Source organism: Micropterus salmoides, unplaced genomic scaffold (genome assembly GCF_014851395.1).
Source record: "Micropterus salmoides isolate LMB-PRFRI ecotype aquatic unplaced genomic scaffold, ASM1485139v1 Ms_hic_scaffold_2537, whole genome shotgun sequence".
Lineage (NCBI taxonomy): Eukaryota > Metazoa > Chordata > Actinopteri > Centrarchiformes > Centrarchidae > Micropterus > Micropterus salmoides.
In genome coordinates, this window is record NW_024041748.1 from 1 (window position 1) to 26,191 (window position 26,191).

General features: G+C 38.7%; 2 protein-coding genes and 1 long non-coding RNA gene across 4 annotated transcripts in view; 2 read left to right on the top strand and 1 right to left on the bottom strand.

Annotated features, from left to right (window-relative positions):
- Positions 1-4,162: 4,162 nt before the first annotated feature.
- The window catches only part of LOC119919048 (contactin-associated protein-like 2), a gene marked incomplete at its 3' end in the record, with an annotated part of 48,736 nt that continues 26,707 nt past the window's right edge, over positions 4,163-26,191 (bottom strand). The window contains exon 4 of the mRNA XM_038739579.1: positions 4,163-4,312. Within this exon, the coding sequence (XP_038595507.1) occupies positions 4,163-4,312 (150 nt within the window). The remainder of the gene's footprint in view (positions 4,313-26,191) is intronic.
- LOC119919046 lies at positions 7,478-10,170 on the top strand. Its single transcript, XM_038739577.1, has 5 exons — positions 7,478-7,796; positions 8,359-8,484; positions 8,567-8,734; positions 8,904-9,032; positions 9,107-10,170. Exons 1-5 carry the CDS (start codon positions 7,574-7,576, stop codon positions 9,382-9,384), a joined length of 924 nt encoding a protein of 307 aa, XP_038595505.1. The 5' UTR covers positions 7,478-7,573; the 3' UTR covers positions 9,385-10,170.
- On the top strand, positions 11,108-13,796 carry LOC119919047. Of its 2 annotated transcripts, XR_005447571.1 has the most exons (4): positions 11,108-11,481; positions 12,048-12,191; positions 12,373-12,499; positions 12,577-13,796. It is a non-coding gene; the product is annotated as an uncharacterized LOC119919047 (long non-coding RNA). The 2 variants fall into 2 exon arrangements; XR_005447570.1 differs by having other exon boundaries at positions 11,108-12,191.

Genomic DNA, 26,191 nt, shown 5'->3' on the forward strand with positions numbered 1-26,191 from the left:
TGCATAATGTCCCATCATAGTCACCATGCATTAAACATAACCACTTATGCAAGTAGGTAATTTATTACGGTAATTAAAACCTTAATTAGCAAATATTTTTGTGTCAGCATGCTTGTCTTCATATTAGACAACGATGGTATTAATATTAATGCTATCTAAAAGCATTAAGGAACACTGTTATGTTTAAAACATTTCTTCTCTAATTAAATAGAGGATTTATGCATTAAAGTACTTAATACAATCTACAAGATCAACTTCTGTATGAAGGGAACCTGAAGTTCAAGTAGTGTCACATTTTTATAGCAAAAATGATCATCACTGGTTGTCTTTATATGGAGCAAGGCAGTGAAAGATTTTTACCTGCCCCTGGCTAACTGCTTTCCATGTTTCACATTTAATGGAGACACAGTTTTAGACCTGGAAGACACAAAAAGTAATCATGTCCCACTGGTGGTGTTCTGTCCACTGCAGAGTACGTGTACATGCACACTCACTCACTTTCTGTTTGATTAAAGACTGATAATCATCTCACAATATACCTCCACGTCAACCACCTTTGTGTGCTCGTATATGTGTTTGTTTGAATGTCTTAATAGCAAAATTACCTGTTACCCAGCTGCACTGATCCTCTCTGACTTTAATCATACAGTATTATACTTTTAGTGTCAGATAAACACTGGGCTTCAGACTTTGTGTGTTTAAGTGCATCTGCATAATGAATATACAACATATCCCTACATATGTGAAGCTTGAATACAATACTAAGTAGTATTGTTTGGTTTAATGTAGCAATTGGACATGCTTACTAAATATTAAGCCTCAGTGGGAAAAAAAAACCCCTTAAAATGAAGAACGCAGAAACAGACAGATAGTAAACTCTCTACTTCTTCCTCTTCCCAAGGAAAGTTTCTACTGTGCAATGGCACCCACCCTATTGTAGTACATGATATGGCTACATTGGACCCCGCTTACTAGCAGTAATTTTTCATGCTAAGCAAACAGTATAATATGTTCACTACATGCATTGACAGTTAGATGATGAGAGGACAACCTAAAACAGAAATGGCAGCAGATAAATGCCTATTGTCAAAATGAGTGTATTAAGAGCCATGTCATAACGTGGTAGTGGCGGTATTACTTTGTTTATGAAGTCTGGCTCAGTCTGTGGTCACTGATCAACAACTCTTACCAATGAAAACACAGCAGATTGATGCCTTAAAGCTATGAGATTGTGAGCAGATGGCTACCTGGATGACTGAACCGACACAAATGACTCTTAGCAATTATCTAAAGCTTCGTTCTGCGTATAAAAGGACAAGGACTGTTCATGATACAGAGGGTTTCTGCTTATTGTGGCACATAGTCACATTGAAAGTGCTGATGGAAAACTGTAAGAGAGCTTTAGGACTTAATGCGCCTGGCCTCTGACTCATCAAGTTGAGCGATCAGAGAGAGTAATTGAGGGCAAGCCGAAGGCTAAACTATCTTTCATACAATCACTATATTATTCTGTTACCTCTGTGCTGGGATGGAAATTAGCCCCCGAATGTGAATAGGTGGAGTGTTTTTAATACATTTTTACGAGTTGTGAGTTAAGTGTGTTTCTGTGTGCATGTGTGCTTGGAAGTTTCAGAGCATGTGGTTAAAAAATACCCACACCCCTGTTCATGCACAGGTCATTCACGCTCACACTAACCTACATATGCACATTTTCGGATGGCTCCAGGCCGTCATTGTCATTATCCGTGATAATAGGGAAGCAAGGCACCGAGTGATATAAAATAAAACCAGGTCATGAAACTGGAGGACTGATCAGGATGCTGTATAAATCTAAAGTAAATCCAAACCCGACTGTCAAAAAACTAAAATTATTCTCAGAGCTAAAAACAACCTGCAACAGTACACTCACCCTTTCCCCAAGAAAACGCAAATCTCAAGTCTGAACTAAGAATGAACTGGTAGATATTTACGGTATCCATAAATGCCTTCCTAAAACTACTCCCCTTGCCTGTGACGCGGAGGCCTAAATATCAGTTTGTACTGCCATAGTAATAATCAGCAGTTTTGAATCCCCTGCAACTTGTGTTTACAGTACCGCCAGTCTCCCTGCTCCTCAGCATTCATTATGCCATGTGAAGCTAACGAGTAAAACCCCAGTCACAGTTGCTGCCAATTCAACCCACACACTACTTCTATCAGTAGGAGTGGGGGAAAAAACTGAAAGAACATAGTTGTACCTCTCTGAATGGTGGCATGTAAGTGTGAGTGAGTATATCTGTGTATGCACGTGCAAGTGAAAGCTACGTGCAAGATTGTTTTCTCAAAATAATCTGTAACACATACTGTACAGTCTATTGTGCGTGCCTACCTGTGTGTATATGAATGTGAATCTGTGAATTGTGTGTGTTTGGAGCACTGTGTTCACTCTGATGACGTGCAGGTCACTTTCATCCTTCCTCTCAGCCTCCCCGCTCCTCTTAGCAAATAGCATTCGCCTCCTTTACCTCTCTCAAGCCTCGCACTTACGTATGAACCTGCTATCTTTGAAATTTCCCACCCAAAAACTTTGCTTCACTCCTTGTCTCTACTTTCTCCTCTTCCCTACCTTTTATCTGTCTTCTCTTCAGTTTAACTCTCCTTTTCTCTCTCCCTGTCTGTCTCCTCTGCCCTCTTCCTGGGGTAAAGACATTACAGAGATCCTCTCCTCTCAGCCACTATTGATTCCCAACTCAGCTTCCCTAAATCAATAAATCACCAATTGGATCAAAACAGAGACTAGAGGAAGAGAGAACAGAAGAGAGGAAAAAGAAAGGATAGACAAAGAGAAATTATAGAGAGAAAGTTGGGGTGAAAGAGACGTGAGCAATAATAAAAAGTGTTAATATTAAATGACTCTGCAACACTTTTTTTAAAAGTACCTATGATTACCCCAGAAAAAAACTTGAAAAAGGGAGTTAAAAGGTGCATACAAAAACGCAATGCTTCTTCAGTGAAATGCAATTAGCATATCAAGGCCTAACAAGCTTAGATTTCATAAATAAGAAGTACAGAGAGCCATCCTGGGCTTAAGGGGGGTTCACTCAACAGCAGCAAGGAGTAAATTAAGATGGACAAGAGAATAAAAGAATCTCGATGTGTGTGTGTGTGTGTGTGTGTGTGTGTGTGTGTGTGAGTGAGAGACAGGTGATCCTTATTGACTGGGCTGGGGAAATTATTTTTGCTTGATGGAGGAGTGTACTCTGACAGAGAGAGAGGGACAGTGGCCTGATGGAGCTATCAGAGTCCACACTATCTCTCACATTTACTGTAATTTCATACAGGTGCCCACACACCCAACACACAATCACATACACACACTTAGATATGGACCATCTTCCAACAGACGGACAGCGGTGTCTGGCATCATTAACCCGGCGTCTTCCTAATTCAGACAGATTGTGGCTGCCGCTTGTGCATGTGTGTGTTGGTATGTGTTCCCCTCTGTATGGTTGTGTGTCTATCTGGTGGTCTAGTTGTGTCTATGCTCTTGCTAAGTGAGCAACTTCCTGAACTCCGATAGGCCACTGGGATATAGATTTCTAGCGAGATAAATGATTTGCAGACATATTTAGCCTGCAGACACACACACACACAAGCCTGCAAATACCCCCCCACCAACACACACACGGATAAGACAGTTCATATAAGAAGTTTCACTGAGCTCTGTCTGCTTTTCCTACCAAACTTTTCTATACTAACTTACCAAATTAAATTTCTCAAAAGTGAAAGCAGATTAATTATCATGTCGTTTAAAAGGTTTCTGTGTCCATGGCTCATTTTGATTAATTAAGGAATAAGCAGGTATGCAATCAACCACAAAAAGTAATGTTAGTTATTTGAGACAACGCAACAAAAATGAAGATTCATGACAATATTTTGTAGAATTTATGAAACAAGTAGTCAAGATTGACTGAAACGCAACCTGCATGAAAACGGTTGTAATCTGGAAGCTATATTCTGACACTGTCCCATTTTTCTATATGTAAGCGTAGTGAACTCTGATGCCTCCCACGAGTTTTTAACGGGCACTGGAGAGGAATGAGACGGGATGGCGATGAACGGAGGTGGAGGTGAAAGTTGTGTTGGTCAGATCTGTGGTTGATGGTGTCGGGGTGACCCTTACCTCCCAAGTGATAGGTTCCTCCTGTCGTGATGGTGAGAGGTGAGGTGGAGCGCACGGCAGATGCCTCCTCGCCATCTATTGTCAACATGGCGAAGTTGTCCTTGGCGACCAAACGTACTGCGTGCCATTGGCCATCATTAAGGCCTGAACCTGGACAGGGGAGGGGGGGGGACAAGAATGTCTTCAGAGAACACATACTACGAAGGTGTATTTGCATAAGTTAAATTATTAACATCTTGTTCTGTAAGTGTAAAACCTTCTTGGTTTTTGCTGACTGAATTTCCAATGATTCAATAATAATGCTTCAATAATTTGAATTCCTGCAAAAGAAATGTACCCATAACCAAATCTATTAAAAATGCAGCACCACATTCATTCATTGTGAACTCTAAATTGAGAAAAAATAAATAAATAAAAAGCACTTAAGTGTCCAACCCTTGTGTTTTATTTCTAGCTTGCTGTAATGACAAATATTCAAGACTGGTTCCTTTTCCTAGGTCAAAGTTAACTTCGTTATAGGAGAATGTCAAGGACCTGACTAGGATTGAAGGAAAAGATGACTGAGTGACTCATGATAGATGAGAGGCATGTGGGTGTACATGTACTTTGTCATACAGCAGTTTTTTCCCCTCCACAATCATTGCACCCCTGTATTTTATCCCTGCTTTGTGTGTCCATTCAAGCTGCCTGGTGAATGTGGCTTCACACAGAGTTCAGACATGCTCAGCAGAGGATCATCTTCTTGCCTTTACCACAGTTTTCCCCTCTTCCCTCTTCTTTCTATGTGTATTTTCATGTGTGAGAGTTATTCTTCTTTTCTCTTTTGTCCTCTCAGTCCGTCTTCCTCTCTCCACCCTTTCCAAGTCGAGTATCTAGTCTCAAGGCCCCCGTGTCTCAACTCCATTAACTCTCAGAGAACCCTGTTTGCATCTGAGTACCAGAGTGCATGTGTGTGTGTGTGTGTGTGTCCTCTATCTGTGCAGGCAAACTTTGAGCACTCTGTGCAAGTGTGTACACGTCTGTAATGTGTGGCGTTGTCTGCATATGTCAACGTGTGTTCGTGCATGCAAGTTTTGTGCTCTCCTTTTCTCTCTATTCCCTTGTAGCTGTGCTCCATTAAATATGAGTGATGTTTTGGAAAGGGACATTACTACCAGAGCCGAGAGAGAAGCCAGCTCACTCTCATCACCCTCTCCTCTATACATCACCTCTTACTGACACCAATCTCTATTCATCCTTCCTTCCCCGCATCCTTCTCTTTCCCTGATTCTTTTTCCATCTCTCTGTCTTTATTTCCTGTCCTGTATTTCTGCATTTCACTTTTCCCTTTTTTTCTTTCCAGCTTTATACCCCTCTCCTCTTGTGGCCATCTGCCGCGTTGTCCGTCTTTTTCAATTCGGCTCAGCTCACTGCTTCACCGACGGTAATACATCAATGGTGCGGACGTTGTAGCGAAGTTCAAGGTACGGTCACGTGCAAATCAGTCTCAGCAGATTGCGTATACCCATGGATCTGAATGTACGTTAACACATACAGCACGCTGCATGTGTTAATACATTTGACCCACGTGTGTAAGAGAGTGCGCAAGCTTCTGTTAGTGCATTTGGTTTGTGTGTTACAGTTTCTGCGTTTCTTCACCGTCTACAACACACACTTTCGCATAGTTTATTCCTTCCCAGAATGCACTCGGAGACCCTAGCTTTCATGTCAGTAGGGGGTCTACACTAATTAATCTTCATCAGCAGGGCACCCGTGTGCACGTGTGTGTGTGTGTACGTGTGTGTCATCACGGCACTGACCAAAGAAGCTAAGAGCCAAGATGGCCACCTGCTGAGGGGTGTGACCACTGTGGCCTTGTTCAGGGCAATGCTGGTTAAATATGCACACACACACACACACACACACACACACACACACACACACACACACAGATACAGTTTAATGTAGCATTTTTGTTGTACTTGAGAAGTTATGAACTGAAAAGTAAGAACTATTAGAGCATGGCGCCTGCTTTGTCTGAATGACAACAAAAACATCTGTTATGGTAGAAAGCGACCTTGATGTGCACCTTTGCTGGCACATTTCTGACTGTATATCAGTTTGATGTAATCACGACCAAGCTCTCTGCTCCAATCCCGTTCCTCTCTTTAACCTCTTGAACGTAATGGAAAATAGATACTGTGTAACCTTGTGTACCCTCATCTGTTTTACATCACCTGCAATAGCTTTGAATGATGAGCTTATCAGTGATAGCAGTGTTGAATCTTTACAGGACAGACACACAAAAAACGAGTCTTACATTAAATATGTTGCGCTCTCTCTCTCTCTCTCTCTGTGTCACACACGGCAAACACACAGGCTCAAATCGCACACATGCCGGCTGTCTGCCACAGATAAAAAGAATGCAGATAATGAAGGAGAGTAGAAGGAGGAGGAAGAGAATTGTTCAGATTTGACTAGATAAGACTGTTTAATGGCTTGCTTCTGAGTTGTCATTCATATGCAAGGAGCCCTGATAACGAGGTGTAAGGCTGACTGGTCACTTTGCTCTGTTTTTGTTTGGAATTCAATAAAAATGAAGAAATTGCACTGCGGGTTCACTCATCTCACACCATCACTTTGAAAACTCATTACAAAGAAAAAAAGTCACCAAACTATGGCAAGGATGTCTTCCCTACTGATAAATAACCCATTAAAACAACGGAAAGGGTGAGACTGATTTCACATAAATAATGAAATGTTAACCTACAGTAATTATATCATTTTAGAATAACATTTGACCCAGATATTCTTATGACATTTTGAGACTTCTAACTTGGAAAACAACTTTTGAGGTCACATAAAACTTTTTTTTTTTTTCACAATTCCTTCCAAGGCTTTCTGTTTTAAAAACACACTGTCATCTAAGAGTACCATTTATTATTAATGTCAATAGAGGCATTAATTCAATGAGTTACATTTGCCAAGGCTGTTCTGTTAATGCAGATAATATGCACATGTTAACGTCCAGTGTGCAGCTACTGACCATCTGCGTAAACAAGATAAATGATGAGAAAAGCACTGTTCAATTAAAGTGAAATAATTTCATTAACTCAGCTACATGTTAAATGTTTTTTGCGAGTGCTTAATCCCTTTAAGTCATTTTCTGTTCTGTTGGTGTGGGGGTCATTTTGAAAACGTTATAAAATAAAAGGGAAATCCTTCTTGTATAAACAGCTGAGGGCGTTGCATCATACACCTTCCTAAACATGGTCAGGGACGGCCCTCTTGTGCAACTCTGCCCAAGACAAATAAGAGTTATCTTTGACCACCCACAATACTATTGGTCACTGGGAGACGTAAAGTAGAACAGTAAAAATCTCTGATTCCATTTCATTTCTTAGAAATTTTCCAGAGGGGTGAGGTTTTACAATGAGGGGTACTCTGCTGCTGGTGCTGTTGTTTGGTCTGTCTGCGACATGGGCTCAAGGAGAGGGCGGAGAAGGTGACCAAGGTTTACAGACAAGGAATGTCTGGGATGAGCTTAGAGCTCTGAGAGACATGGTGGTGGAGCAGAAGGTGGAACTGAGGAACACCAAAGCTGAACTGCAAACCCAGAGGGACAAAGTGGCTGCTTTAGAGAAGGAGAACACAGGTAGGAAATCAAAGACGAATGCGTGTACCAATTACTTGGTCAGTGAAATGTCAGAAAATTGTGAAAAATGTCCATGACAACATAGACATGTAAATTTCTTTTTTTTCTTCTTCCAACCAGCAGTCCACAACACAAAGAAATCCAGAGACATGTGCGATTAAATGATTAGCAAAATTGTTGACATTTTTTTTTCTGGTGATGAACAAATCCATTCATTGACTAATTGTTTCAGCTCTAGATTAGGCTAAACCCAAGTAAAGTCAATGTAATCATTACTTGTGATAATGTATGTAATATCTAATGTAATTGCCACACTTTAAATATTAATTCAGTGTACTGAACACTAATTAATATTAATCATTAAGCATTGCCAATTTAAAATTGAGAGATTCGAAACAACAGACTCATGCTCGCAGTCCCGCTAATCTGTTTTAAAATAGCTGTATATCAGCAGCAATACACAACAACAAACTAGAAATGTATTTTTATGAAGATGTTGTGGAATGCTACTTTAGACAGCATTACTTAGAGAACTTCATCCTCAGCCTCTATGGTATTTCAGTGATGAGCTCCAGACTGACAGCCACTGAAAACAAGGTGACAGCAATTACAGCAGAGCTGGAAGCGACTAAGTCTGAACAGCAGCTGCAGAAGAAAAAAGTGGAGGAGGCTGAGAGACTGATTTCTGGTACGTAATTACCAAAATCAAAGATTTGGTAATTCTGGAAAAATCTTGAAAGAGCAAAATGTTGAGTCTTTCTTGCTTCTAGCACAAGCAGCAGAACTGGCAGCCCTGGTTTCGAGAGTGACAACCAGTCAGAAGGAGGCGCAGGAGCAGAAAAAGGAGGTGACAGCTCTCAGGGAAGAGCTGGATATTTCTAAGACTCAACTACAGCTCACCAAGAACAAATTGGATGAGATAGAAAGGACAACTGCAGGTATTTCGATAAGAGACCAGAAATACATACTTACATACATACAAACTTTAACTGGAGACTGCCTACTTTAAAACAGCACCAGTCTGAATAGAGAACTGGCTGTTTTTATTGCTTTCCCTTGAAATTAAACTTTGCTTCTATCCTGTTTTATTGCAATCTATGTTTACAGAAACTCCGAAGCTGGCTTTCTCTGCTGGTTTGACCACTTCAGGAAAGATTGGACCATTCAACACTGAAACTCCACTCATCTACAGTAGAGTCTTCACAAATATTGGCGGGGCTTACAACCCAACTACAGGTAAGAATTACCAAAAGCATTGTAATATTGTCTGAGAGATGGACAACCTCTCTGATTCTCTGATACTGTCGCAGGTATCTTCACTGCACCGGTCAAAGGAGTCTACTACATAAGATTCACAGCTTTCAACAACAAAAACGGAGAATGGATGGCAGTAAATTTATACCGTAATAGTGAAAGAATTTTGCATAATTCTGAGTTAGCTAACGGTCATACTTTCATTGCAAATGCATTAATTCTACAGCTGGAACAAGGAAGTGTCGTCTATTTGCGTCTCCAACAAAACTGTGGCCTATATGATGATCCTAGCTCCTTGAACACCTTCAGTGGTTTCCTGCTGTTCCCTCTGTAAGTTTCAGATATAGTTTGTCTATCTTTATTAAGGCCTTGAGTGTTCTTTGCACATTCCAGTGGTCTATTACATTACATTTAATTAATACTTTGTGAATACTGTCGTTGGTTACTTAATTTAATTAAGTCAATTATATGCACAGAATAAAGATGCTGACTCTTGTATGCTACAACCACTGTCTAAATAAACTAATGTGCATGACCACCAACAAGCTATACTGTTCTTAACTGGCCCCTGTTATGAAAGGATCCCAAAGTTTTGCTGCTCCATTATTTAGCAATGAAATATCAGGCGTGAAAGATGTATGGGAACAAAGTGTAAAGCTGTAGATTAACAATTATTATGTGCAAATTTTAAAAATGAAATAAAGAATGTTAGCATTTAACTACAATACCACTGAACAAATTGGTGGAGCTGACTTTCCCTGAAAACTTTCTACCAGTCAATACAGTAGAATTAACTGCCCAACTACTCACTGGTGTAAGACAGAATGGAACGAGAAGTGTTTGAAGGATAAATAATAGCTAAAAGCTATGAAATTGGCAGTAACATCATCACAACATCCAAGTTCACTTATTGTCTTCTATTGTGAGTCTGTCATAAATGTCTCTCTTGCTCTATGTAAAACTGCATAAGAATGTCAAAAATAGAGCATTTGCGTCGTTTACCCAGTTATGCTGTTGCTTTTGTCAACTTCAGCCAGAGGCTTCAGGAAAGCTTTCACCAAAATTTGTTTGGTTTTCATTATTAATTGTCAACTATACATTTTATATTTATGCTTCTTGACTTACAGTGTTTGCTTCCATCTTTCTTTATATTTTCTATTTATTATGTTTATTGTTACACAACAACATTCAACGGCAAATTCCCTGTGTGTCGAAACCTACTTGGCAATCAACCTGATTCTGATAAACACAGTGAAGTCCAAAGTGAACCAACACAGTGAAGTCCAAAGTGAACCAACACAGTGAAGTCCAAAGTGAACCAACACAGTGAAGTCCAAAGTGAACCAACACAGTGAAGTCCAAAGTGAACCAACACGATGCCGTGTGTCCGACTGAAATACACAGGTAGAAGTGTCAAACAAACATAAAGGACCAGCACCACCACCCCTGGCATCTGGGCTGAGCTGAAAGAGTGGAAAACATGGTAATAGAACAGAGGGAGGAGCTGACTGACAGTGCCAGAGAGTCAAAGTGGCTGATGTGTAGAGTGAGAACACAGGCAAATGAAATGTTACATCTAATGATAGAGCTGGCTTAACGCAGTGTTTCTTCATCTATGTCATGGTGGGTGGATGTGCTTTGCATTTAACTCGTTTCATTGATGGACTCATCTGTTCATACAGTGACAGGTTTAAGTAGCCGGGCACATGCAAAGTCAGACCTTTGTGTTAAGCTGTGCTCTAACTCAGTATTCCTGTGGTAAATAGATGACTTCCATCATGTTTGTCATTATCACTGGAAAATTAAGCACTAGACAAAACTATATTTTAGGTACATTTACATTCATTCATTCAGCTTTATCCAAAGCGACTTACAATTGCTATGTCAGAGGTCATATATGCCAGATTCAAGACTATCTTTCTCCCAACCAACCAAGACCAAGTGATATCCTGCTGGTTTCAAAGAGGTGTGTGCGCCTGTGTGTTTGTGTTTATCTCTATATGTGTAAGTTTGCAGGTATTGTATTTCTATAGATTTCAGCTATATTTGCCAGGAGACCAATGATCGATAACAGACTCACACTGATTCAATTTTGAGAGCGAGGGAGAGCTAGAGAACTGGGTCACTGGGAGATGTAAAGTAGAACAGTGAAAACGTCTGATTCCATTTCATTTCTTAGAGGTTTTTCTGGAGGGGTGAGGTTTTGCAATGAGGGTTACTCTGTTGCTGGTGCTGCTGTTCGATCTGTCTGCGACATGGGCTCAAGGAGTGGGTGGAGGAGCTGACCAAGGCTTACAGATGAGAATTATCTGGGATGAGCTTAGACATCTGAGAGACATGGTGGTGGAGCAGAAGGTGGAACTCAGGAACAGCAAGGCTGAATTGCAAACCCAGAGGGGCAAAGTGGCTGCTTTAGAGAAGGAGAACACAGGTAGTAAATCAAAGACAACTGTGATGTTTATGCTGGGGATGCAATGATTCTTAATGAAAATTATGATAACTTTCATCATCAATTACTTTTTTTTTTTTTTTTTTTTAAGTAAACAATTAAATTATTAGCAAAATTGTTGCAGATTTCTCTTTGGTGATAAACTAATCTATTAATTGTAATTGTTTCAGCTCTAGATTAGGCTAAACCCAAGTAAAGGTAACCTAATAATTACTTGTGATAGAGTACTTTTAGCGAAGGTTAAATGATATCCACATAAACAGCCTTTAGATGGAATTGCAGCAATTTTAATATTAATTCAGTGAACTTAGCAGAATATCACCACTAAAAGAAAAACATCAGACTCACAGTCTCCCTAATCTGTTTAATAATGGCTGTAATGTAAAGCCTATTGCAGCTTTCTGTTTGAACTGAAAAACTCTACAATACCAGACACCAGAAGATGGGATAAGTCAGTATAAAAGTCTTATAAAGTTAATTATTAAGTTGAATTTGCAGTCATATCAGCACTAACACACAATAACAAACCAGAAATGTATTTTTTGCAGCCCTGGTTTCCAGAGTGACAACCAGTCAGAAGGAGGAGCAGGAGCAGGAGAAACGGGTGACAGCTCTCAGGGAAGAGCTGGATGTTTGTAAGACTTAACTACAGCTCACCAAGAACAAATTGTAAACAGAAAGGACAACTGCAGGTATTTTGATGAGACAAGAAATACATACTTATATACTGTACATACATGCATTAACTGAATGTTTTTATTCTGTTCTTTCCCTTAAGACTAACCATTTGTTTTCGCAATTATTGCTATCTTTAAAAAAATACCACAATTTAACTAATTCTCTCAGTTAAATGATTCCATGCTGTGTTTACAGAAACTCAGAAGCTGGCTTTCTCTGCTGGATTGCCCACTACAGGAAAAATTGGACCATTCGAAACTTAAACTCCACTCAACTACAGTAGTCTTCACAAATATTGGCGGGGCTTACAACCCAACTACAGGTAAGCATTGCCACAAGCATCATAATATTGTCTAAAAGATGGACAACACTGACAGCTCTCATTCTCTCCTGTCGCAGGTATCTTCACTGCACTGGTCAAAGGAGTCTAGAATGGATGGGAGTAAATTTATACCATAATACTGAAAAAAAATGCATAATTCGGAGGGAGCTAACGGTCATACTTCCATTGCAAATGCATTATTTCTACAGCTGGAACAGGGAAGTGTGGTCTGTGTGTGTCTCCAACAAGACTGTAGCCTTTATGATGATTCGAGCACCTTTAACATCTTCAGTGGTTTCCTGCTGTTCCCTCTGTAACTTTCAGGTATAGATTGTTTCTTCACCAAGGCCTTGAGGTTTCCAGTGGTCTATTACATTACATTGAATTCATACTTTGACAATACTGTTGTTGGTTACCTCAATTTGATGAAGTAATGTATATACAAAGACCAAATATATGACAAGTTTTGTGCCTATGTCCATTAGAAACATGAATGGTTGATTAACTTTTTCATCTATGTGTATGTCCGTGAGTGTGAGGATTGGTGATTTATTTTATTTCTTTATTTATCCATTTTTAGCTCAATCTTTTTAATTTTTACTGCCTATTTATCATGTATTCATTGTATTTTGCAAGCTTTACTTACTTATTCACTTAGAACTGTTTATTACTTATGTGTCATGTGTGTGGTATATTGTGCTGTGTTTGTGGAACGGTACAACACTGATGCTCAGCATGACTAAAGTTCATGTTACATTACATTCATTTATCTGACGCTTTTATCCAAAGCGATTTACAATTGCTATACATGTCAGAGGTTGCACGCCTCTGGAGTAACTAGGGGTTAAGTGTCTTGGTCAGGAACACATTGGTGGATGTGCCGATGTGGGATTCGAACCCTGGTCTCCCACATCAAAGGCATGTGTCTTATTGTGGCCCTGGCTTCGTGTCAAGATTAACAATGAGTAGCAGTAGTAACAAGAGAAAGTTAGCATTTAAAAACAATACCACTGATAAAATGGGTGGAACAGATTTTCTTTGAAAACTGTGTACAAGTCAATACAGAAGAATTAACTTAGAGCAGTGGCCAATAATAGGCCCGTGGGCCAAAGCTTGCCCGCAAGCAATAATATCTGGCACGTGGCCATATTTCTTTGTTAGTGGCAAAAAAATAATAATAATAGCGGCTGGTGCTAAAACAGATCTCAGTCACGACAACAAAAGTTACTTACAAATCAATTCCTCCTAATTGATTGTGTCTACAAAATAAAAGCGTGAGAACATTTCTGCAGCAGTACTTTATGTTGTGTTTAATTCAGAGCTTTTACTTTGAAAAGTTCTGAAGGAAATTCAAAAGAGTCTCTGGCTTGCTTGACACACCTCTGAAAAGCCATCAGAAAACTGAGATTGCGGATTCCCCTCAATGAGTAAAGCAGGAATTTCCTCTGCCTGGAGATACTGGGGCGTCTATAGTTTGATGCGGACCAATCGCCAGGATGTACACACTCCTGCACATGCTTAATTGTAATGTGTAATAGGATCTCATCACAATCAATTTGTTGAAAAGGAAGAAAAATACTAGCAGTAAGTGAGGATTTAACACACAATCCTCTAAACAGGAGTGATGTGCACTACCAACTGAGCTAATTGCACACACAGTAAATAATGGAATATTAATACACAATTGACAATGTTCTGGTCCACCATCTAATGACAAAAAAATATTTGGCCCAATGCCATAATTATGTGCCTGAGTAAGTAAGTGGCTCACTTGCCCTATGTAAAACTGATATGCATAAGATTGTCTTTTCTTCAAGCTTTCACCAAATCTTTCTTATTTATTTATTTATTTTTTTACATATTATCTATCTTTACATAATTTTTATTTAAAAGCACTTCCCTATAATTGTATTATATAAATATAGGTTATTTGGTGTCTCTGAAATTGTCCTTAGGTGTGAGTGGTTGTCTATGTCTATGTGTGGCCCTGCGATGGAATTGGCTCCAGCCCCCCATGACCCTGTACGCAGGATAAGCGGTTGACGATGGATGGATATAGCAACAGTCCCCATTCAGTGGTATAATCCAAAGGAATCAGCCTACAATTTAGAGTTAGTGATAAAAGTGCATATTGAGCTGCAGGGACCAACGACAAGATTGAACCATATGTATTCCATCATTTAAAACACAATTTTATGTTATATTTTCTATGAATATCATTTAACAAGCATTAACAAATGAGTAAAGTAAGTATTTTTATTTATTTATTAAAGCCACGGCCCCCTTGCCCATTTTGGCCAAAGTGGAGTTCTAGATTAAATTAATACATTACATGAACAAATTACTAAAATGAATGTTTTTGACCTTGTGGCTAAAAGTTATTTTTATACTGTACTGTGTACCACAAAATATCACATTTCTGCTTTCTGTAACTGGGTGTTTGCTGACGTGTGAGAAATGTGTGGGTGTTGGTAGATACTTTGAATAACTATGTAAACATCAGACTGAATGTGGACAACATCAGGGGGCTTTTTCTTTTTTTAAACTGAACTATTGTCCCTAAAAATGTGTGTATCCTGCAAACATTCAAAAACGTACATACATACATATAAACTCAGCAAAAAAAGAAACGTCCCTTTTTCAGGACTGTGTATTTCAACAATAATGTTATAAAAATCCAAACAACTTTACAGATCTTCATTGTAAAGGGTTTAAACAATGTTTTCCATGCATGTTCAATTTACCATAATCAATTAACATGCACCTGTGGAATGGTCATTAAGACCTTAACAGCTTACAGAGAGTAGGCACTTAAGGTCACAGTTCTAAAAACGCAGGACACTAAAGAGACTTGTCTACCGAATGTGAAAAACACCCAAAGAAAGATCCCAGGGTCCCTGCTCATCTGCGTGAACGTGCATTAGGCATGCTGCAGGGAAGCATGAGGACTGCTGATGTGGCCAGGGCAATAAATTGCCATGTCCGCACTGTGAGACGCCTACGACAGCGCTACAGGGAGACAGGAAGGACAGCTGATCATCCTCGCAGTGGAAGACCACGTGTAACAACACCTGCACAGGATCGGTATATCCGAATATCACACCTGCGTGACAGGTACAGGATGGCCACAACAACTGCCCAAGTCACACCAGGAACACACAATCCCTCCATCAGTGCTCAGACTGTCCGCAATAGGCTGAGAGAGGCTGGACTGAGGGCTTGTAGGCCTGTTGTAAGGCAGGTCCTTACCAGACATCACCAGCACCAACGCCGCCTATGGGCACAAACCCACCTTCGCTGGACCAGACAGGAATGGCAAAAAGTGCTCTTCACTGATGAGTCACGGTTTTGTCTCACCAGGGGTGATGGACGGATTCGTGTTTATCGTTGAAGGAATGAGCGTTACACCGAGGCCTGTACTCTGGAGCGGGATCGATTTGGAGGTGGGGGGTCCGTCATGGTCTGGGGCGGTATATCACATCACCATCGGACTGAGCTTGTTGTCATTGCAGGCAATCTCAATGCCTTGCGGTACAGGGAAGACATCCTCCTCCCTCATGTGGTACCCTTTATGCATGCTCATCCGGAGATGATCCTCCAGCAGGACAATGCCACCAGCCATACTGCTCGTTCTGTGCGTGAGTTTCTGCATGACAGCAATGTCAGTGTTCTGCCATGGCCAGCGAAGAGCCTGGATCTCAATCCCATTGAGCACGTCTGGGACCTGTTGGATCGCAGGGTGAGGGCTAGGGCCATTCCCCCCAGAAATGTCCAGGAACTTGCAAGTGCCTTGGTGGAAGAGTGGGGTAACATCTCACAGCAAGAACTGACAAATCTGGTCCAGTCCATGAGGAGGAGATGCACTGCAGTACTTCAAGCAGCTGGTGGCCACACCAGATACTGACTGGCACTTTTGATTTTGAGCCTCCCTTCATTCAGGGACAGATTATTCTCTTTCTGTTAGTCACATGTCTGTGAAACATTTTTCGTTTATGTCTTATGGTGTTGACTCTTTTAGTGTTCATACAAATATTTACACACATTAAGTTTACTGAAAGAAAAAACAGTTGAAAGTCAGAGGACGTTTCTTTTTTTGCTGAGTTTAGTATTGACACATGGTGTTTTTTGCACCTGTTACTATGGTAACACCAGATATGACATCAACACATGACCTACTTCACACAGAGTTTTTTCATATTTAAATGTCAACTTTACAGTTTATATTTATGCTTCTTGACTTGCAGTATTTGCTTTCATCTTTCTTTATATTTTCTATGTCTTTTATGTAACAACAAACAAGGGCAAATTTCCTATATGTGAAAACTAGGCAATAAACCATATTCTGATCAACACTGTGAAATCCAAAGTGAACCAACACAGTGAACAGCTACTTTTAATGATGCCGCTGTGTCCGACTGAAATACACAGGTAGAAGTGTCAAACAAACATAAAGGGTTTGACAACAGACGCGTGGGCGGACCAGCACCACCACCCCTGGCATCTGGGCTGAGCTGAAAGAGTGGAAAACATGGTAATAGAACAGAGGGAGGAGCTGACTGTCACCAAGACTCAACTTCAGTGCCAGAGAGTCAAAGTGGCTGATGTGTAGAGTGAGAACACAGGCAAATGAAATGTTACATCTAATGATAGAGCTGGCTTAATGCAGTGTTTTCTTCATCTATGTCATGGTGGGTGGATGTGCTTTGCATTTAACTCGTTTTATTGATGGACTCTGTTCATACAGTGACAGGTTTAAGTAGCCGGGCACATGCAAAGTCAGACCTTTGTGTTAAGCTGTGCTCTAACTCCGTATTCCTGTGGTAAATAGATGACTTCCATCATGTTTGTCATTATCACTGGAAAATTAAGCACTAGACAAAACTATATTTTATGTAAGCAGTTTGCATCAGCAAGTAAGTATTTAACTGCTGACGGGTTAGAGCACGACGTGGGGAGAGAAAGCATTTGTATTATTATTATTTTCATCATCATCACCACCATTTTTGTCAGTCTGAGTCAGCAAATAGAAGCCATTTCCTGGACCCTTGTCCATTCATTTATTGCTATTTGTTACTCATAGTTCGTCATTTGAGTTTCTAATTTGAGGTCATGGACATTTGAGCACCGTGCTCAAGATGTTTCCATAATACAGGGCATCAAGACCCAGAGAGGATCAGTAGTATTAACCGTAGACCCAGAAAGCCAACAAATTTATCTTTCTGCCAAACAACCAAAACCAAGTGATATCCTGCTGGTTTTAAAGAGGTGTGTGTGCCGGTGTGTTTGTGTTTATCTCTATATGTGTAAGTGTGCAGGTATTGTATTTCTATAGATTTCAGCTATATTTGCCATGGAGGCCAACGATCGATAACAGACAGTAGATTCAAATTCACATTTTGAGAGCGAGGGAGAGCTACAGAAAGCTAAAATTAAAAAACAAGTTTTAAATTCTTTTTTTTTTACAAAATCTGATGTGTCAAAACAGAGTGAGAAAGAGAGTGAAAACTAAACTAAACTGCTAACTGCATAAAAGATTGCAGAGATGCTCTTTTTAGGAATAACAAGTAACAGTAACATGAGCTCAGTTAACAATGAGTCCCCCTGACAACATGGAAAACAGGGGTGGGAGTCATTATAGCAGAAAAGACGCCAGGTGAATACTCAACTTTTCAGAGGTTGAAGCTGATAACATAAATGTCAGAAAGTAATATACAACAATTTTCAAATTATCACATTACTCATGGGGAAGAAAGATTCTTCATGACTGTTCCTGTCTCTCGTCTCTCTGGGGAACATGTTGGGGATATCACAGAGTGCAACAAAACCTTGTAAGACTGGCGAGTGTGGATATTATTTCTGTAACATTACAGTTCTGCTCCTCTTTCTGCCTGCTTTGCTTTCTCCTCCAGTCCTCTCTCTTCCTTACTGCTCCTCTCTTGTTTCCCACCTATTTCTAGTACACACTGATCTTGTATGTACAGTATAAACGCATTTTGCCGGCTATGAATTTATGGGGCCCTCTGGCATTCATGAATTTATCCTTCCCTATCTCCTCTACTCCTAAATATTCGGTCCTCTAATGTGGTTTGAAGAGCTTTGCACGTCTTTATGGGTGGCAAAATGCCAGCCACTCAAAGACTGAGAATACAACATATTAAGCCTTGCCGTTACAGACACACACACACAGACACACACACACACACACTTGGGGGGAATGCAACAATACAACATTATAATTTGGGGTGATTGTAGTATGTTATTTCCCCTCAAATCTGTGCCGCAGGCCTTTCCATTATTGTAATGCCTTATGCTTCCTATTTGGACTTTGTAAACTTGTGTGTGTATGTGTGACTACATCTCAAAGGAACTGATGTTATTACTTCCTGCTGAGTTCGTGGGTGTGAATGCATGCACACAAGGACACACACACTCACTGTTTTAACATAGCAAAATATTTCTGCTTTAAAGGTGGTATTATCAAACCGTTGATGGTGTCTCTGGCTTTGTCCTATTTTGCAACAAGCCTTGCCTCTCACTGAGAATGATTTTATGGGATGACATTTCCCTTGACTTATCAAAAGTGCCAATTTACAGAAATAATAAAGAAAATAGTTAATAACTGCAAACTAGATGGAGAGCAAGAGGGCAAAGCAGATGCCAGAAGTATTCTTGCGTAACATATGCAAACAGTTAGAGAGTGAGAAGAGCTAATACATTCAGTATACAAAAGTTAGTGATTTCTGTGGAGATTTATGTTTGTGATAATACTATGCAAGTGAAATGCATAGAAAGGAACCTTGAAACACACAAGGAGGTGCAGAGTGCTAAATCCCATTTTCATATTTCTTGAAGCTATAGTAACATACTTAATTAATCAAGATAGATTATCACTTCTTACATCTTTTGTCTTTGCTGACAACCAAACAGGAGTACAAAACATATTTACTCATTTTGTTGCATGAGAACCTCTTAGGAAATCAGATTTTGTCTGTCTCCGCAAAAGCACTGGAGACGTTGAGTATTGTTTCCATGGAAACAATGCTGGTGCCCAACAGTTCGATAATTAATCAAGAGGATGATCAGACGATAGCATCTTCAATACACATACTCAAAAAAAAAATACCAACACTCACCAGCTATCTGTATCAGGTACAAAGAGCCCTTTTCACAGGCTTTAGTTAAACTGGATCATTTCATGGTATGTTAATGTGGAAAATAGGAGTTTGATTTACATCTGGACACATCAAAACATGCTTTGGACCTGCTGTAGGGCCATCACCGCAACATTTCCCAGACCCACTCCAACAAAGCTGCTGTATACTGTAATTATATATATATGCGTGATGAGAGCAAAACAGAAGAGAAGAGAGTTGGAGTGTTAATGAGTAAGTAAAAGGAAAGTGATGGGAAAATTAGATCAGAGTCCCAGCAGGAATCACAACTAAGTGTTCTCTATTCACACACACACACACACACACACACACACACACATACACGCGTACCTATCCAACAGTGCACCGTCGGAGTAAACTGCCAAGTGTGGACCTGTGTTTCCAGTCCTTTTGAAGTAAAATAAATATAATACAAAATTTACTTTTACTGTCTTTTAACATAATATTACTGCAAATTTGCTTTTTTTGGCTTTTTAAAGAAATTGCCAAGAGGGGACTTAGATCCTTAAACGATAGCTACCTATCCAAGAGGGGACCTCCATTGTTATGCAGTGGAACTGTCTGTGCTCATTCTCACCTAATGAGTGTTTTTACCTTCAAAGACTTTCTTTGTTTCTTTCAAAAATGGATAATTTAACTTTAATGTGAGCGATGTGTAAACATTTCACCGTGATCCAAACTTTAATCACTTTAACTGAAAATAAATAAACTTTAAACTTTAATTCAGAAGTAACTTTGCTGCATGCATTGATATCAAGCACTACAGTATTACCAACAAAAATTACTTGATCTAGGTTTCAAATACCGTTTAAATAATAATAAAATATCTTATTACACTAGTGCACTTATTTTAACTTTCTCTTAGGGGAATTCATATTCTTCTGTGTGGGATGGTCATTTTTATGACCTGTGTGGAATGGTGATGTATGCATTTTAAAGAGTTACTTTGTATTTGCTCTTAATAACTGAATCTTAGACTGGTTTTGAATCACACATCCACTACACTCTGTTAAGGCTATTTGGATATCTTTAGGGGCTAAAGTCATTTATGAATATAATGAGGTCAGACAACAGATAATGAGTTATCCTTTTTCTAATAAGGATAATTTGACATTCAAACTATAGCATGTATGACAAACGAAAGCAAAAACAATAATACTTATGAGAAAAATATAATCTCAACTAAGCAGTCTGTTGACACATGATTTGATAATATGCTTTTGAAACAAAACTTAAAGGCTCAGCAATAGTAGATTTCCTAACTAGTATTAAGCTTCAGACTGTAAGATAAAAGGCTACCCAAATAAATTGATGTCCTGATGGGTTTTCATCAGGAATGCATGGTATTTTCATGTTTGCATTAGGCCTACAGAAAAAAGGTCCACACTTGTATGGCATTTAATGACATGAATCCACTGTTGGTTGCTACATAACGACACATGTCCCCTCTTAGATAGTATGGAGCAACAGTCACACTCCAACATCCAGCATCAATAATTATTCCGCATGTTTTTGTAATGAAATATAAAGTCTCAGCTTTAATGGATGGCTTAAACATTTTCACTCTTGACACTGTATTATAATGAAGGGCTGCCCACAAGTTTAGGGAGTCATAAGTAAAACTTTACCAACTTAAACCTTCAAGAGCCTGAAGTTTGATCCTCCACCTGAGAAGCTGCTGTCCTTTGCTAAGAAATGTGTAACCCACATTACCCATGAGAAAAAGACTATTACCGATGACATGACATCCAGAGGCAAAGTCGATCCCTTGTTGAAGTGTGGAATGAAAATGCTGGTTTAGTTACAGACTTGCAAGCTTAGATGTACCTGTGTACTTTATGGACAAGCCCTAATATAAAGGGCTACCCAAATTAATTCATGAAGCATTAATGTCCTGATGAGTTTTCATCAGGAATGCATAATATTTACTGGTCCGCATTGCCTACAGAAAAAAAGGTCCACACTTGTATGGCATTAAATGACAGGAATCCACTGTTGGTTGCTACATAACGACACATGTCCCCTCTTAGATAGTATGGAGCAACAGTCACACTCCAACATCATTAAATATTCCTCAAGCATGATTTGTTATTATTGTTTTGTAATGAAATATGATGTCTCAGCTTTAGTTGATGGCTTAACCATTTTCAATCTTGACACTGCATCAAAATGAAGGGCTGCCCACAAGTCAGGAGAGTCATAAGTACTTTAAGATAAATAAATAAAAAGTAGGAACAACATGGTCAGCAGCAAGATACTTTGTATTAATTTTTTATTAATTGCTAAAAACATATTTATTAAGTTTTACTAGACCTTTGAAATGGTTTAGCCCCCAAATCTTCCAAATATGATATTGACCAATTAGGACATGATTTTAATCAATTTTACAATGTACTTGTTTCTTTAATCTATATTTATAGGTGTGCATTTTGTTTGTTGATTTGCATTACAGAAATGTCCACTGTTGGCTGGTATATAATGACACAAGTTCCCTCTTAGATAGCATGAATCGACACTCACACTGCAACATGGATGAGTAAAAAAGAAATGTATGATTCTTAAAAGAAAATTATAATGTAACCTAAATAGAATCTTTAGTTATACTTGTAAATAAGGTCTATTGTTATGTAACAAGTAATAGTTTCCAAATAACTCTCAATTAAGTCTTTTCCAACTCATAATATGTTCTTCATTCAAAAGTATTGCTCATAACTAGTTCACTGGTATTTGACGCTTATTGACCCACACACATTCCCTATTCTGAACTTGCCTCCTTTCTCCAAACAAAACATTAAAGCAAAAAACTTTACCAACTTAAAAATTCAAGAGCCTGAAGTTTGATCCTCCACCTGAGAAGCTGCTGTCCTTTGCTAAGAAATGTGTAACCCACATTACCCATGACAAAAAGACTATTACCGATGACACATTAAATGACAGGAATCCACTGTTGCTACATAGGGCACATGTCCCTCTTAGATCCTATGGAGCAACAGTCACACTCCAACATCATTAAATATTCCTCAAGCATGATAAATAAATTTAAATTAGGAAGTAAATGGTCAGCAGGAAGATTCTTAATGTTCTTTTTTTATTTGCTAAAAACAGATTTATTATGAACTTTCACCAGCCCTTTGAAAGGATTTAGCCCCCCAATTTTCCCAGTATATTGACCAATTATGACAATCACAGGATTTCAATCAATTTTACAATGTACATGTATCTTTAATCTATATGTAACGGAATGCATTTTGTTTGTTGTTTTGCATTACAAAAATGTCCACTGTTGGCTGGTACATAATGACACAAGTTCCCTCTTAGATAGCATGGATTGACACTCACACTCCAGCATGAATAAATAAAAAAGAAATTGATAATTTCTAAGAGAAACTTATAATTTAAACTAAATATAATCTGTAGTTACTTGGGGTTTGAAGAGACACTAAGTTTACAAGACTAGGCGAGACACAATATTGGGTGCAAGTGTGAAATGTTAAGTAGTTCAAGTTCAAAGGCCTAACGATCATCATTGGTCGCAAGAAACCCTCCCCCACACTGCAGACAATCAGACACAGATTCTCACTGCAGACAATCAGACACACGTTCACACCCCTCACCTGCTCCAGGTCACCTCTCAGAGACAGCACTCACACTTTCTCCAGGATTTTGTATTTAGCTTAACTCTGCATTGGATGCTAATTCATAACACAGTTTCCTACAACCACAAAAAGAAAACGGTAGAAATATATGTAGACATATGTTTAGTAAAAGTGCCCAAACACCCAATTCTAATAAAAATCTGATGATGGTACAGCCAAAGAGAGAAAATAAATACAGGAGAGAGGAGATGCATGCTAATAAGCCACAGGTTTGATTAGAACTGGGCCACTGCAGTAAGAACTCATTTGTGTATGGTGCACATGCTCCTGAAGACACACGCTCATAAACTGAAAGTTTCTTGCTCTCTTCTCTCTTAACTTTGACCCTCAATTTACTGTATACTGCACTATAATGGCCACTCTACATTTTGGGTTTCAACAATACGCTTAAAAGAAATGTATGCCAGTTTGTATAGCATATTTACAATATTGGTAAGCCTGAGAGAAGTTCTCACCACTGTTAAATTATAGTATCCCTGACACAAGTGGCATGTAACACAAAATAAATTAAACACTCAATAAACACAATTAAGGCAAATAAAACAGAAGCCTTTTAACTACATAGCCTAAATACCTATGGTAGAAGCACAAAAAGCAAGGACAAATGACCAAATAATAAAAATCTGAGCAAGACAATAAGGCATTATGTTGGTTCTGAGACAGGCTGTAGGTAACTCCACCACTACACTTAATGTACGTAGAAGTTTAAATTCATCAGAAGAGAGTGACCTAGAATTTGAATGACTATGAATGCCTGGTTGACATTCATTGTAAGCCTTACATATTAAATGATTCCCACTGCTTGTAAACCTTTTCAGTGACTTTAAGCATTGTTGATCATGTGTCAGACCAATCAGAGAGACCATCAGTCTTCCTTCTTTTGAGATAGATTTCCATCCAAATACACTATATGGACAAAGGTGCTACCCCTGTCCTAATAAATTTGGTAGGGGCTGTGTTTTCATGGGTTGTTAAGGGAAATCTTGCCTATGGATTTAGAATGGGATGTCATAAAAGTAATGCGTAGGTGTTGCTGTATTTTTGTCCATACTAGTGTAATAAATTAACTCCATATTATACACAATCGCTTTAAAATTCATTTGGTGATATTTTAAAAGTTATTCAACCCCATTATTTGGGGGGTGTACTAAATCGCACATATGTATGGTTATTATACTAATTCTTAGTAGATGTTTTCTGGTGTAAAACACCTTATTTAGCTACTTTTTGTGAGTAGCTTGTAACATAGGGTACAATTTTCAACAAAAGTGGAGTATTGTACATCCGCTCTTTACAGTTTCAAAATATCTCCCACAAGACTCCAGAGAAGTTGCATTACAAAGGCCAAGTCACTGGTTTGCGATCTTGACGCCCTAACGACCATCGTCAGCAACAAGAAACCATCCCCCACGCTGCACACAATGGAGAACAATGACTGAAACTTCACAACCCTCACCCAAGATGACTTCTCAGAGACAGCTCTCAACATTTCAACCTTAAAACATTTGTGAATCACATAGGCTCTAGTCACTTAAATGTAGAGGATTCTTTTAAATCTACATCATTAACTGAAGACATGTGTAACTCTTTCTAAAAAATCCACAACAATACCTTCAAGCAGTATGTCTGACATGTCTACCACAGTAAACAAAAGTAAATCAAACCTATATCTAATTGCCAGAGAACATTTGCATTACTATGCCAGCAGTAGTTAGCATTTGATGTCTTATCCTAAGAACCAATCACTGTCCAGATAGCTAGTCAGGATTGTGTATATATTCTGGGCTCCTCAGAGAAGGTGCATGGCAGTCTTTGGTGTCTTGTGGAAGTGTTGACAAGTATGCAGTTTTTTGAAGGAGAAAACCAACTTTAAAATTTCTTTACTATTCTTACTAATCGTTTACCAGTCATCCATTTATCTATCTGTCTATCTTAACGGTATGTAGACATATTTCACCTGTGTTGTTCTTTTGAAAAACTTTTTCATCTTTCCATCCTGAAGACCAAAGCGAGAGGTAAGTTGAACATTTTTACCAATACCCCTTGTATGTTTTCATCAAGGCTGTTTGTAACTAAACTATCAAATTTAAATATAAACATGTACATATATATATATATATGTATAACATATATATATCTGACTGTATCAGATTGTACAGATAGTTTGTTATTGTATATTGATTGCTTAGTGTGTAAATATTTTTACACCTATGTAGAATGTTACCTGTATATTGTATATAGGGTGTATATAGTATGAATATTATTTATACTAATACATAGAATTTTAACTGATTCTACTTTTATTGTATTTTATTCCTTACATTCCTATATACATATATGTACACAGAAAAAGTACTGATAGCTTATATTGTTTTACAAAGTCACCCAAGTTATCATGCTGTTCTTCTCATTGTATAAACAATAATCTTAAATTAACTTGTTATAAGTCAAGACACCATATGATGTATATATATTGTAAAACATTTCACTGGAAAATGAGAACCAGAAGGGTTTTTCCTAAAAAGGAAGCCTTGCAACTTCACTGCATCTGAGAAAGAAAAAGCCAAATTTCAGAAAGGATTCATCTACAAGGAGAAAGGTATTAGATCAGAACATAAGATTCTCTATTCAATACTGTATTTAACTACAACTTTCTTGGTTGCTAATGAATTATAAGGAAATGGAGCATTGTTAAGTGTGTGCATAGTATTATACACTATATATAGTTATATGTTGCCATGTAAGGTGCAACCTGAAAATGGTTTAAAGGCATAGCTTGATTTTGTGTTCAGATATGAGAACAATATTGATCTTGTCATTCAACTCTCAGCAAGTCAGTCAAGCTAAGCAGGCAACAATTAAAA

Bases quoted from the DNA above. Each gene is read 5' to 3' on its own strand.
- LOC119919046 (XM_038739577.1), top strand. From the start codon at position 7,574: ATGAGGGGTACTCTGCTGCTGGTGCTGTTGTTTGGTCTGTCTGCGACA. The intron at 8,485-8,566 runs GTACGTAATTAC...TCTTGCTTCTAG, and splicing joins GGCTGAGAGACTGATTTCTG to CACAAGCAGCAGAACTGGCA. The intron at 9,033-9,106 runs GTAAGAATTACC...ATACTGTCGCAG, and splicing joins GGCTTACAACCCAACTACAG to GTATCTTCACTGCACCGGTC.